Source organism: Amphiura filiformis, chromosome 15 (genome assembly GCF_039555335.1).
Source record: "Amphiura filiformis chromosome 15, Afil_fr2py, whole genome shotgun sequence".
Classification (NCBI taxonomy): domain Eukaryota; kingdom Metazoa; phylum Echinodermata; class Ophiuroidea; order Amphilepidida; family Amphiuridae; genus Amphiura; species Amphiura filiformis.
The window spans coordinates 36,835,607-36,848,975 of NC_092642.1; the positions used below are offsets into that span (position 1 = coordinate 36,835,607).

The 13,369-nt window shown below is 35.5% G+C and overlaps 1 protein-coding gene across 2 annotated transcripts in view; it reads left to right on the forward strand.

Annotated features, from left to right (window-relative positions):
- The window catches only part of LOC140171575 (neuronal acetylcholine receptor subunit alpha-3-like), a 363,639-nt gene that overhangs the window by 333,977 nt on the left and 16,293 nt on the right, over positions 1 to 13,369 (forward strand). For both annotated transcript variants that reach the window (XM_072194851.1, XM_072194850.1), the window contains exon 5: positions 12,724 to 13,265. In XM_072194851.1, the coding sequence (XP_072050952.1) occupies positions 12,724 to 13,265 (542 nt within the window). The remainder of the gene's footprint in view (positions 1 to 12,723; positions 13,266 to 13,369) is intronic.

Sequence of the window (13,369 nt, forward strand, 5' to 3'; positions counted from 1 at the left end):
TACGTTGTGTCTGGAACCTTCAGACTTCATCAGGTAACTGACCCGCTGGACACGTGATAGACAGCTAGATATTGTCTTGATGGCCCGGGTCAATGCATGAGATACGTGTTAAAGCAAGTTAAAGCAAGATAATACTTTTATTACGTGACCAGTCCAGCGAGTCAGTTGCCTGATGAAGTCTAGAGGTCCCGAACGCAACGTACCGAGTTGCAAAAGTTAAGTTCTAGTACTAGTGTTAATTTCAAACTTTTCTGTTCAAAACTACTAGATGACTGAGAACATTCACTTACAGTTGATACTGCTGCTGAACATAACAAAAGGCAGTACATGCTGATTATTAAGAAAGCAGATATTCTTCGTTCCTACTAGTACCTGGAAGAGCATTATTTGAGAAAGGAGGTCAACGCTTACAACGGATGATATAATTTGAGTGAACGTTTACCCCTCCAGGCCTTGGAACCTGCGCTTACGTCGTGAAATTTCCTTAAATCTAAGACAAAGACATTCAATACTAAAAGGTTATGCCTGTGGCTTATACAAACCGCCAGACTTAATCTAATTATTAAATGAAAAAAGTTTTCAGACACATGCGATGATCAATAAGGTTACTCCATTAACAAAGAATGGAATTCGATGTAGCTGGATTTTAACACAACAAATTCAAGTATTGCGGTTTCTAAATGACATTAACCTCTGTGAAACACTGTATAGTCTCGTAATCTAGAACGGAGAAGACACTTTTTCTTTGATCTATGTAGATACTTTTGTACGTAATCGCGATCTTGCCCTAGTCCACTAAATCACGTGGCCGAATACAGAATAAATCGCAAATGTTATGGGACCATGCCAAGATCCATGTTATAGCAGCGCGACGCCCAAATCAAATCTTACATTCTCCTTTATATAGTTTAGATCATCTTGGCATCTTGGCGGGCATCTTGGGCATACTTCATCAGACAATCAACAGTGTGTTCTACTTCTCAAATAACATTCTGCTTCCCCAAAAAAATCATTAAGCTATATCTGCAATCCCAAGTAAAGCACGAAGTAGCTGCTTTGTTTATTAACAACATAATGCTTCTTTTTACTTTAGTAGCAATAAAACGTAAAATCTCAGTATCTACTGTGTTATTTTTATACTGCTTTGTATGCTGGCCACAGCCTTCAACATAAAAAGTCCAAGTTTTGAGATATTTATAATATATCAAGAGCTATCTCAAGAACTGCTGAGCCAAAACTAGGCTTGTTTGGACTCATTTTAATGCATTTTGCGTGCTGATTCCAAATATGCTCTTGAAAATGTACAATTCTGATTTTTTCTTTCAAACTTGTCGTCTGCAGTCGTCACCCGCGTGGATAGGGTTAAAGAAGCAGATTTAAAGTCAAGAAGACAGGATTTGCTTTGTAATATATCTACAGATTCCGGTATGGTAACAAACTAAGAGCAAAGATTCACTTTATTCCATCCAGAACAGCTACAGGTGCACATTACTGGGCACGAGCCTTAAAGAACAATCGACAACACATCAACTTTTCCAATCCATACTATCCTCTGAGTAACAGCGGTCTTTACCTATATACTATATAAATATATGATGAGCAGCATGTGATAACCGCCTTTGCTGAAACGAGTTCAAATAGTTTGTTGTATGGCCTTAAACCTTTGTTGACATAGTTTGGTAAAGGTGAATGTAGGGTTTAATCATTGAAAACTAGGGGCTTATTTCACGAAACCTATGTTGTATTATAGATGTAGGTGGTATTTTTAAATGCCTCACAAATCTAAATAGTGTTCTAGCAGGCTTTTAAACTCAGGAATTCCTTATTGCATCCTCGCAAATTCACGTCACGTATCCTTGCCCATGGTTTCGCTAGCAAACAGTCAATCTTGATCTAATAAAAGTTGCAAAGTTTGTTAAGCGTTGCTCAACATGTCCAATAAAGTTAGTAATGTTGGTAATAAATCGTGTCAGTTGCTGTGTTCCTTTTTTGGATATTTGCGGAGTTCTACTTCAAATTCCACATCACTTCTGGTATCTGATGAATAGCCAGGTATTTTATATACAGGCATGTAATAAAGTAATGTTTTCAAAAATATATTGGGGTCCTTAGGACCAACCAATAAATTTTACAGTTGGCTCACACCTTATCTGTTCTATTAGAGCATACGACCTTACTGTAAAAATCTTAAGGTCCAATTTGGACTACCATAAAATTTTGTTTCTAAATCTTAAAAGCCTATGTAATTAAATGTCGTCCTAGTCGATTACTTGTTTGACTGGTTTACCAGCTTGTCGATACATATAATTTTGTTCGTCTATACCATTGGGAAGTATCAGAAAAGAGAACATTAATTGCTCTGACATTCACCTTTACATATTATTATGTTTTGATGAATCCAAGTGTGTGAAAATATTGATATTTGTTATGAGTTTTAAAATATTGGATTCGACTACCACCCTCCAATATTTTAAAACTCATAGCTCGACCAATAAATATGGGCTCAATTCATCCAATTTTGTGGAACCTGAGAGAAAATCAGACAATTGTTACAAATTTATATTTTGACATTTAACAGTCCTTGACGTAAACTTTACAAATCTAATGATATGTATTTAAAGTGTATGTAGCTGGGATGAAAAACCGACCATGATATGAAATGTTTTCATTCGTATCGAAGATATACATGAAGTTTCCCAAAAGAACTAAACTTTGAAGGACTTTTTTATATCGTGAATTTCAAAAAATCTCCTCGTATTCAGAATGCAGTTTGGTGTGTCTGATGCCCGGGTCTGATGTGCTCAAAGGTCCCACACAAATAATGTGCAAAGGTGGGTGACCGAACCCATAAGGTGCTATCACACGTTTATCTCAGAATAACATATGAAAGAATTACATGTTCAAAGGCAGGTCCCGGTCATGAGTCTACGAATTAAACCGGGAATTAGACCTAGTTTTATTAAACAAGAACGTAGAAAGTTTAAATACAAACGGCGTTATATAAACATGATAGGCACACCACATTGCAAGCAAACATATTGGTGGATGTGACAAACTTGTGTAAACGTAATGTCACGCTTTCTATATTAACAAAACCCGAATTATTAACACCTTTTTAGAACACTGCGTTCATTAAGGGTTTGCCGTTTCGATTCAATTAAGATATAGACAATTGCCTAGTAGGCAAGGAGGTCGGGTTAGCTAAATGTTACTCTTACATAATTTATCTTAATTTAATCAATGTTACTTCTGTTTCTGGCACTTACGGCAGAATATGTGCCAAGTCGTTTAATTTTAATAATAACACTCCATATATCAGTCATATCGGATGATCGGGACCTATGCTAACTGAAGTAGTAATATTTAAACTAAATGCATTTTCATGAGTGTTTTAGTAACATTTAGATTGATATCTGTGACATGAATTAATATCGGCAGACTAAAAAACAGGGTGGGGTAACAAGTACACGACCCTTGTATAAATTTACTTCCACAACCAGGTAAGAAATACACACTAAAATTAATAGAGAGCGGTTTCCTTTATAAAGGCTATGGAAGTAAGCCGGCCAGCATTTATACGTGTATAGTTTGAATTACGCGTGCATCCTACATATTTCATTCTATATATTGGATTGATTGAAATGTTTTATTTACAAATAGTAAGTCCTAGAGAAAGAAAAATCGGGGCTTTTGGTTTTTAAATAATTAATCCAAAGTATTTCTATATCAACAATTGATGGGCAGCTATAGTATAGAGCTGTGTTCTTCAAACAGCTGTCATGCGATCATTCAGGAAGAGCACAGCAATAGCCTCCATGTGGGATTATGTTAGAAGTAGTAGCAGCTTCAGACATAATAAACTCCTCAACAAAAGTTTGGAAAGTTTTTTAGGCATCTATATCTCAAATTATTTGTGACATCTTCATGTATTTTATTTACCCTAAATAATATCGCCTTTTCGCCGTAGAAGCAGTGTTGTAACAGGATTGTTACATGTATATGTTAGATTGTTTGTGACATCTTCATATCGTGTTGCATATCAATGGACAGCTAATTTATTCCCCTTTACAATGACGCCATATTTGAAACAATCACCCTTTTCACGGCTGAGTACACGTCTTGTGAATGTAGTGGGGTATCAAACAGAATGTGTCAAATTATTCTGATTGTTGCTTGCAGATTAGATTGTAGCTTGCAGCACATAATAATGGTCAATTTGGCACATTCTGTTTGAGACCACACTACATTCAATAGACGTGTACTCAGCCGTGAAAAGGTGATTGTTTCAAATGTAATGTCATTGTAAAGGGGGATAAATTAGTTGCCCATTGATATGCAACACGATATGAAGTTGTCACAAACAATCTAACATAATATATAGCCTACATGTAACAACACTGCTTCTACGGCAAATAGGCGATATTATTTAGGGTAAATAAAATACATGTATAGGATTTGCATTAGAAGATTTAGTTTGGACTACATTCTTACGTGTTTAATATAAAATGTCCACTTTTGGAAGTAGGCCGAAGTTAACGTACGATCTTTTGTTTCCCCTTTTCTGCCCGTGTGTTTGTTGTAAACCAAGTAGTAGAAACAATCCAGGACAGGGCCGGTGCTTTCTTGGAAATAAACAAAACGATGTTTTTCTGTAAGGATGTACGTATGATCATGCTGTGATTCAAAGCATCCTAAGGTGGTTCCATGCTACTACTAGGTCATTGGTATTATCATTGTAGGTATCGAATATTGTCACATCTAGGTCTTGATCTGGGTAACTGGGGTTACATGTTTGACCACTTGCAAACTGCTGAGATTCAGATCACTAGAACGGTTATCTAAAATGTATCTAAAATCTAAAGCGCTAATGTCCTTATAGTATTTTGAGTGAAGAACAAACGTTTATGGATGAAATTGATATTATGAAATTAATGTCTAATTAAAGTTTTATATTCACTTTTATTCAGCAAATGCAAAATACAATAGCAAATAACCAAATACAAAGATGAGAAACATAAATGCAAGACATAAATATGGACTATATTAATGAAATATGGATCTGAAAACATTTATTTATTGATTTTCAGATTATAGCTAAACAAAGACAATAATTTCTTTTGTTGTATATTGTTTTGGAAGCACTTCAACTGCTCATATCTTTTGAACATATGTTCAATTTTAATAGGGTTATCTGTAAGATGTAGCTTTGTAAATGCTTTATACAATCATGTTAAAAATTGAATATGCCCAACTTCAGACTGTATTTTACTTGAACACATTTCTTCGACAAAATGGCTGAGAATGTAAAGACTATTCACTTGATAATGTTGAGTTGGCAGTACTTATATTTGATGTTTGCTTTCATTTTCAACTCAATTCTTCTGACAAGTCAATGTCGCCAGAAATAGGTGGCGCGATTTTCATTTTGCATTGCTACTTTCTTCTAAAAGAAGCAAGCCCAACATGATATTTCATTATGTTAAATGTAAATTTAATTTGCTTTAATTGAATCTATAACAAACTATCTACTCTACTACAGGTGAGATATTAAAAGGGCCGACAAGGTAATGAATATGTTTAAAAGCAATAATTTAATGAGCAAATAGGAATAAAAGAAACAGATATGATAATAAGGTAATCACATCATTCAAACTCGGCCTAATCAAATTAAAAAAGTTTAATAACCGCATTCATCATACAATTATTTCTGAGAAAATGTTCTTCATGGGTCAATTGTATTATTTCATTTCAGCCATATGGAGAACCTTATTGTTAATTGCTTTTTATGCTGCTTGAGGCGCAATAAGTAAACATCTCAAAATATAATTACCCCCCCCCCCCCTTAAATAATGGCCATTATTCAAAAACGGGCTATTGTCTTACAAATCTGTAAAATGCGTTGGAAGCCGAATTTATTTCTGCGCATTTTGACACCTCATATGTAGCAATTGTCTAAATATTGATGTCGCAGCGTACATTTAAATTAATGTAACCCAAGATTTGAAAGTTGCAGTAAATTCTATTGATTTGTATTCAGTAAAATGAAAGGTAATCTGTGTAATGATATCTGAATGTTTATGTATTGTTGTAAGTGTAACTTTCAAATCTGGACCTCACTACATTAAATTGACCGGTGTTTTATTGTTTTCTGAGTTATCGTATTAAATGAGGTGTCAAAATGCGCAGAAGTACATTCTGCTTCCCACGCATTTTACGGATTTGTAATACAATAGCTCGTTTTTGAATAATAGCCATTATTTAAGGGCGTTAATTACCTTTTTGAGATGTTTACATATACCGTAACAAAGAAATAAAGAGGGCTTACTCCGATCACATGCTTTTCCCATCCTCTTTTTCCTCCCCTTCTTCGTCTCCTTTGCTTCTCCTTCTCCTCCTTCACTTTCTTTATCTTTACCAACATTATCGTTTTTAACCAAAACGACTCATGAAACATGCTAATAATTAGAATTTGCATTCATTGTTATTGACTAACCTCAATTTGTCCAAGCCATGTTGAAGACAATGAAAAGATACGAAAATAAACGTCGCAAAGCAGATTTTGTCGATTGCTCAATGCCAGAAATGCGTAGCTGCCATGTGTAGATGAGTACAATATACTAGTACTATGTTTAAATTACCAAATGTTCACGTGGCAGCAATTGCACTTACCCACTTCTGGCACTGAGCAGTCGTTGTCATTCCGCAATGACTCGATGTTTACAGTTATCCGTAACTGTTATCTGTAGTATCACACACGTTTAGCTCTTTGTACTCACATAATATCCTGGAAATGTCACCTGGATCAGGTGTTATCGCAATACAATAGGATTTGAATTACTGTTTGTCCAATTTTGAATTCTACCGCATGCGTGTAGTTGTCAGTGAATAATATGGGGATTTCCCTATTTATTTGCTAGTCTTCCCGAACATGACTTGACACAAATACATGGTCTAAATACAAGTAGCTTTTGAATTTAACTCCAAATACATTTTACTTTTAAGAGTTTTTAACACTTTTTAGTTAAATAATGTGGCTACATCTGAATAAAGTCATTTTAATGACAAGGTCACGGAGTATAGACGAATCCAATTTCACGCATCCCTACTCCTCAATGGCTGCCAAAGTTGGGTCCCCGTCGGCTCCATCTCACCTAAAATGTGAAATGATGCGGCCTGTGTTACCTGTGTCACCTGTGTTACACGTAGACAAAAGAATAATGACAGTGTACAACACAAAAGAATCTAACATCGAATTTTAAGCGGCTTTAATCCACCCAATTGGGCAGTCACTACACCAGTTTGGTGCATGCGAGGACACGTCATGGCCGACCAAATCCTGACCATGACTTGGCTCGTTGGATTCGTCTATAAGATACAACAAAATTGTTACATAAGCAACAAAAAAACTAAGGCATTAATTTGTGTTATGATTCGGCATTATGTGAGCAATTTGTTATTTATGACTCAGGCACAGGCCTTTATGTACATATTCTTGGGAGCGGAAGACACCACATTGTTGGCGTTCTGTTGTGGAGAGTGACATGGTCTTTCAATTAGCGCCGAGTGTCCTTGACAGGCTTCAGTGGTCATGAAAGAATTCAAAAGATAACCTCTGCCCCAATAATGTGAAGCTACTCAGAGGATGTATCTTAAGAACTCAGTCTTCAAATGATAGTCATATAACGACCAATAGATAAATGACTGACTATCATTGAAGACTGAGTTCCGCAGTCTATATTAGACTGTTAGCACATCTATACCTTTTAAAATAAATGCATTATTTTCGATTGCCTGATTTTGCGAGGGCACTGATATACGGTAGTACTTTTAATGGGAATAGTTTGTATTTACGGATTTTGCAATACAAGGTGTACTAGGGTGGTTTTGTAATCCATGTAGTTTTACAAGTGCGACTTCCCTATCTCTAAAATATTGATATTAGTTCTGTACTTCACATTCAACTTGTCACAAACCGTCACAATATTATTTGCATTTGACAATAGGAAATGAGTATGTACTTGTCATACAAGATGCGTGAATTCATACTTCCATCGTTAAGCAACAAGCTAGTCTTTACTAACCAATGAGATACATTGTTTGATTTGTGTCGAGAACTACCTGCAGTCCAGAGTATTGGTTTAAATAAATATTAATACTACTAAGATCGCGCATTGCTAGCTATCGATTGAATGATAGACACAGATATTAGTCTTTTTATGAGGATGATGTCAATGACATGCGCCAATTTCATCTGGTGACTATCTGTAACCCTATTTTTGTTATGTTGTTCTTTTATTTATAAATTATGAAATATATATCACAATCGTGACATGTCGGGCATTGACCCTTTTTAAGCTGTACTACAATTAAAATGGTCAGTCACAGTATAGAACCGACTCTGTTCCTCGTGAAATACACACAAAGGAGCAATTTACACAGATAGCATACACTACAAAACAGGAAAAGCCAAGACTGCTTTAGAAACATCATCTCCGTTGGTTTAAACAGGGAAGTACCACTACAATCATAACAATTTTAAAGTACATATTTTGAAATGGACAAATAGCTGTTGCCAGTGGGTATGGGTGTGACGCATAATCCCAACGGCCAAAATGGACATTTCAGATCAAATAATACTACACAGATGAACTGAATACCCCTATCAATGCAAGTATTTTATGACATAAATTATTAACAAGACACGATTTAACAAACGGGAATACAATTTTAGAGTGTCTTTTTTATTTCATTGCTTAATTACTTATTCTTTTTTCTGATTGTTTTTAAAACACAAAACAGTTGTCTTTTTTGCGATACTTATTCTGAATCGCTCATATGGCTAGCAACTAACATGACTAAGATAACATATTATTATACAAAGAATGAAACGGGTTGTAAAACAATACCCTGCGATTAAATCCACCAATCTTTTTATCAGAAAATACAGAGGTAAATGAACTTGTCATTCCTTTTAAAATATTTAATGTTATTTTAAAAGTATCGTTTTGGGATCGTGTTTTGAAGGGACATAAGATTTTATGAGGATGATTGACTCACGTTTTGAAAATGTCTTTACTCCATTTCTAACAAACTCATAATGTAACATATCGACTGTTCAGTGCCAGAAGTGGGTACAATAGCTGCCATGTGTAGATGAGTACAATATACTTGTGTAAATTGCTAAATGTTCACAGCGCAGGTATTGTAATTACCCACTTCTGGCACTAAGCAGTCGTTATCCCCAACATCAAAGGAACTATCAGTGAATCACCAGGTAGGATATCTTTAAGTAAAAATAGCAATGTAGGTACAAGTGTCCGTACAAATATTGTGGCGGTACGGGGGTCACGGTCACTTTACTTGCCCCCACCCCGACACTTTTAAGGCAAAATCCCAACCATTACAAGAATTTTCATTTTTTGCGGCATTTTTGTGCAAAATTGGTTGATTTTGCCCCTCCCTGACCTTCCTGAAATTCACTTCCCCCGTGCCCCATACCCCCTCCAAAAAATCCTGGTGCCGCCACTGAATATACTCCTCTAACCAAGCCAAAAATGCTTTAGAGATATATCAACAAATGGAATATTTTCATGAGCAATGATGGGGAAACGAAACGGTTAATTTCGATAATAACAAAGTCAGGCTTAACGCATTCAGATTTTTCCTAAACAGACTTTATAAAGTTTTATAGAAAGTGTAATAACCGCATCTATCTTAAAATATTATTTCCGAGAACTTGTTTTCATGGATCAAAGCATCAATATGGATAATTATTGTTGTTTTCATCTCTTTGTCAAGCCTTGTGGTTTTGTATGCAAAGCCACGTGAGACACGTTAAGTGCAACATAGACACAAAAATGGCTTGACCCGTTCACCTGCTGCTCCTTCTTATCCTTCAACTCCTGCGTGTAATATCTCCTTATTCTTTACCATCATGCCTGAAAACACGGAAGCATGCTCATCAGAGTTTACATTGTTGTTGAAATAACTATCTATGTCTGAACCATGTCCACGACAGTGGAAAAATAAGAGTTACAAAAAACATCCTTAGTTTGTTCAAGTTGAGTTTTAAGTAAAAGTCAAGTTGTTCCGTACTGACTTGATGTTTACAGTTATCCGTAATGATTACCTGTAATATCACACACGTTTCCCCTTTGATCTTACATAATGTCCTGGAAATGTCACCTGGATCAGGTGTTATCGCGATAAAATAGGAATTGAATCGAGTTTTCTATTATTTTGAATTGTTATGATTGTCGATGAATAATACGGGGATTTCCCCATTGTTCCATAGGCACAACATCTTTTTGGTCATAGCGCTATCGGTGCCCGAAGAGGTACCGATGGCACTTTTTATCGCACCATGAACATTTGTACAGTGCATTCGTTTTTTATTTAAATAAAAAAAGCCAATAACACTATGCAACTGTTCAATATTATGCTTGATACAATTTACTACATCTCCATGGAGTGATGTTAAGAATCATCGGTACCTAACCGGGCACCGATAGGTCTAGAGGACCAAATTGGATGTGGTGCCCTAGTCTTCCTGAACATGGCTTGACACAAATACATGGTCTGAATGCAAGTAGCTTTCCCGGCTATAAAAAGGTATATTTGGATATGACGTGTCCGATAATGGGAACGAAAATTTCCAAGACATTAATTTGCGTTATCATTCATCATTATGTGAACGATTTATTATACTGTTATCTCTACAAAAGCATAAAAATATTTAAATTGTTTGAAAATATCTTAATGTAAAGGGTAAGTGTTAGTCCCGGGTGTTAGTTTATTTTCATGTGAACAAATTGACCAAGAAGGAAGAAAAAACAGCAGTTCTGAAAATATGACTTACTAACTTATGTGGATAGAACTTGTTGTTCCCTGCTTCTTTACCAATCAATCAGATTATTGGCTTAATTAAATGTCTCTCCTAACTGGATCGCACATTGCTTATAGCTGGTGATTGAATGATAGACACAGATATTGGTCTTTTTATGAGGATGAAGTCAATGACATGTGCCAATTTCATCTGACAATATGCAACCCTTTTTTGTAATTGTGTTCTTTTATTTATGCACATTATAAAATATATATATCACAATCGTGACATGTCGGGCATTGACCCTTTTCATACGATATTGTATGGTCAATTGGCAACTGAATCTGTTCCTTTCGTAAAATACACATTACACACAAAGGAGCAATTTACACAGATACCATTCACATTGCCATTACAATAACATATTTGCACTATAGCTTTTACGAGGTTGATCAATGAAACTTCAAAATATAATATAAAAAAAAGACTGCTTTAGAAACATAATCCCTTTGGTTTAAACAGGAAGTGCCACTACAATAGTAGCAATTAAGTACACTTTTTGAAATGGACAAATTGCTGTTGCCAGTGGGTATGGGCGTGACTCATAATCCCAACTGACAGAGTGTGCATTTCATATAAAATTATATTAGATAGATGTACTAAATACCCATTAACTTATCTATCACAGGGGTTGATGTACATAGACCGCTCGATCACTTGTTCAAAAAAGTTCAAAAAAAGATAACTAAGTCGAAGCCAACCAATTTGCATGTACTATATGAACGATAATTGTACAAGGATTACTTGGCGACTTTAAAATTTGAAGAAAAAATTGGTCTTCGGCTTAAAAATCCAGTAAAACTTGAAAATTTATGAAAATTCAGCATAAAATCCAAGATGGCGGCCGTAAAGTGAAAATTGTCAGAAGAAGAAAACTAAATCGAAGCCAAGCCATTAACATGTCTCACATAATAGGTAATTGCATACAGATTAATTGGGGACTTTAAAAAATGAAGAAAAAATTGGTCTTTGGTTTCAAAATGCACAAAATGGCAAAAATCCAAAATGGCGGATATACGAACAAATGATCAGGGCCAACACCTGTGCTATGCAAGTGTTTTATAACATAAATATTTGACGAGAAACGGTGTGACAAAGGTGAATAACATTTCATAGCATGAAATATGCAAAAACAGGTATAGGTATAGGTTTATCTAACATGTCTAATGCTAAAGAAAGTAGCAGAAACATTGTTCATATTGTCCCTAAAAGGGTGAAAATATGTGTGTATGGTTCCCTAGGAATTGTACAATCAAGCTCAACTGAATGATCTTCTTTATTGGGAAAAAATATTGATCGCCCAAGGTGCGTTTACAAGAACATTTGCGGTAATTCCAGTCCTCATCTTCATGTAATACGAAAGGATGTGTACTAGGGGCGGTCAGAAAGTAATGAAAGTTGTCTTGTGACCCCATATATTGATTATTTTCAAGGCATTTCTCTATGATCACACAAACTTTCATTACTTACTGACCGCCTCTCGTACTTCTTTCATAACACTCTTAAGTGGAGCAAATGAATTCAGAGACAATGGAACTTTTCAAGTTTTCGATTTTCCAGCCTCATTAAATGCGAGATTGTCATGTTTGAGCATCGCGGTTTTATTTCGTATTAATTTTAGTTTCTGGGTGGTCATGCTTTTTAGCTTCTCATCAGAACAAAGGTAGTTTTCGAACTTTCTGAACATATCAATCAAATCTGGGACTTAACAATAGAGAAATCAACACCAGAAATCAAAATCATTGTTATGCAAGATCGACATCTTGAAAAGGCCCAATCTTCAATTCCTATTATTTAGTCTAATGTCTTTTTTTTTCTTGTTTCTTAATCTTTTACAGTGTCGATGAGGAACCGTTGAGCGGCAATCTAGGACTTTCATGTACAGTTACAAATAACGGTGTTGTCCGATATAATACTCCGTATATTTTTATCAGCTATTGCAAAGTGGATCTTACATACTACCCGTTTGATACTCAAAGATGTGGATTTAAATTTGGTTCTTGGTCGTACGACGAAACAGGAGTAAATATAACAGCAAGCGTCACCATTGCCGAATTAGGAAACTATGTGAAAAATGGTGAATGGGAGTTGGACGATATGATTATCGAACCCCATGTGGTGAATTACTCATGTTGTCCGCACCCTTTTACGGACGTGGAATATACTATAGTAATATCACGAATGCCAGAATTTTATATTTACAATATTATTTTACCTTATGTGCTTATATCGATATTATCGATTTTTGTCTTCTACTTGCCTCCCGAATCGGGAGAAAAGATGAACTTATCAATAACGACTATGTTATCATTGATTGTTTTCAATCAACTTGTAATATCGACGATACCACCGGCATCCGACGGGACCTTTCCGATAATAGGTAACAAGCGTAAAGCTGAATTTATACTCGATCGCCGAATATTGCGATGCATCGCTCGTTGCCTTTGCATTTATACTAAATCACAGCGATCACGATTGCAGACG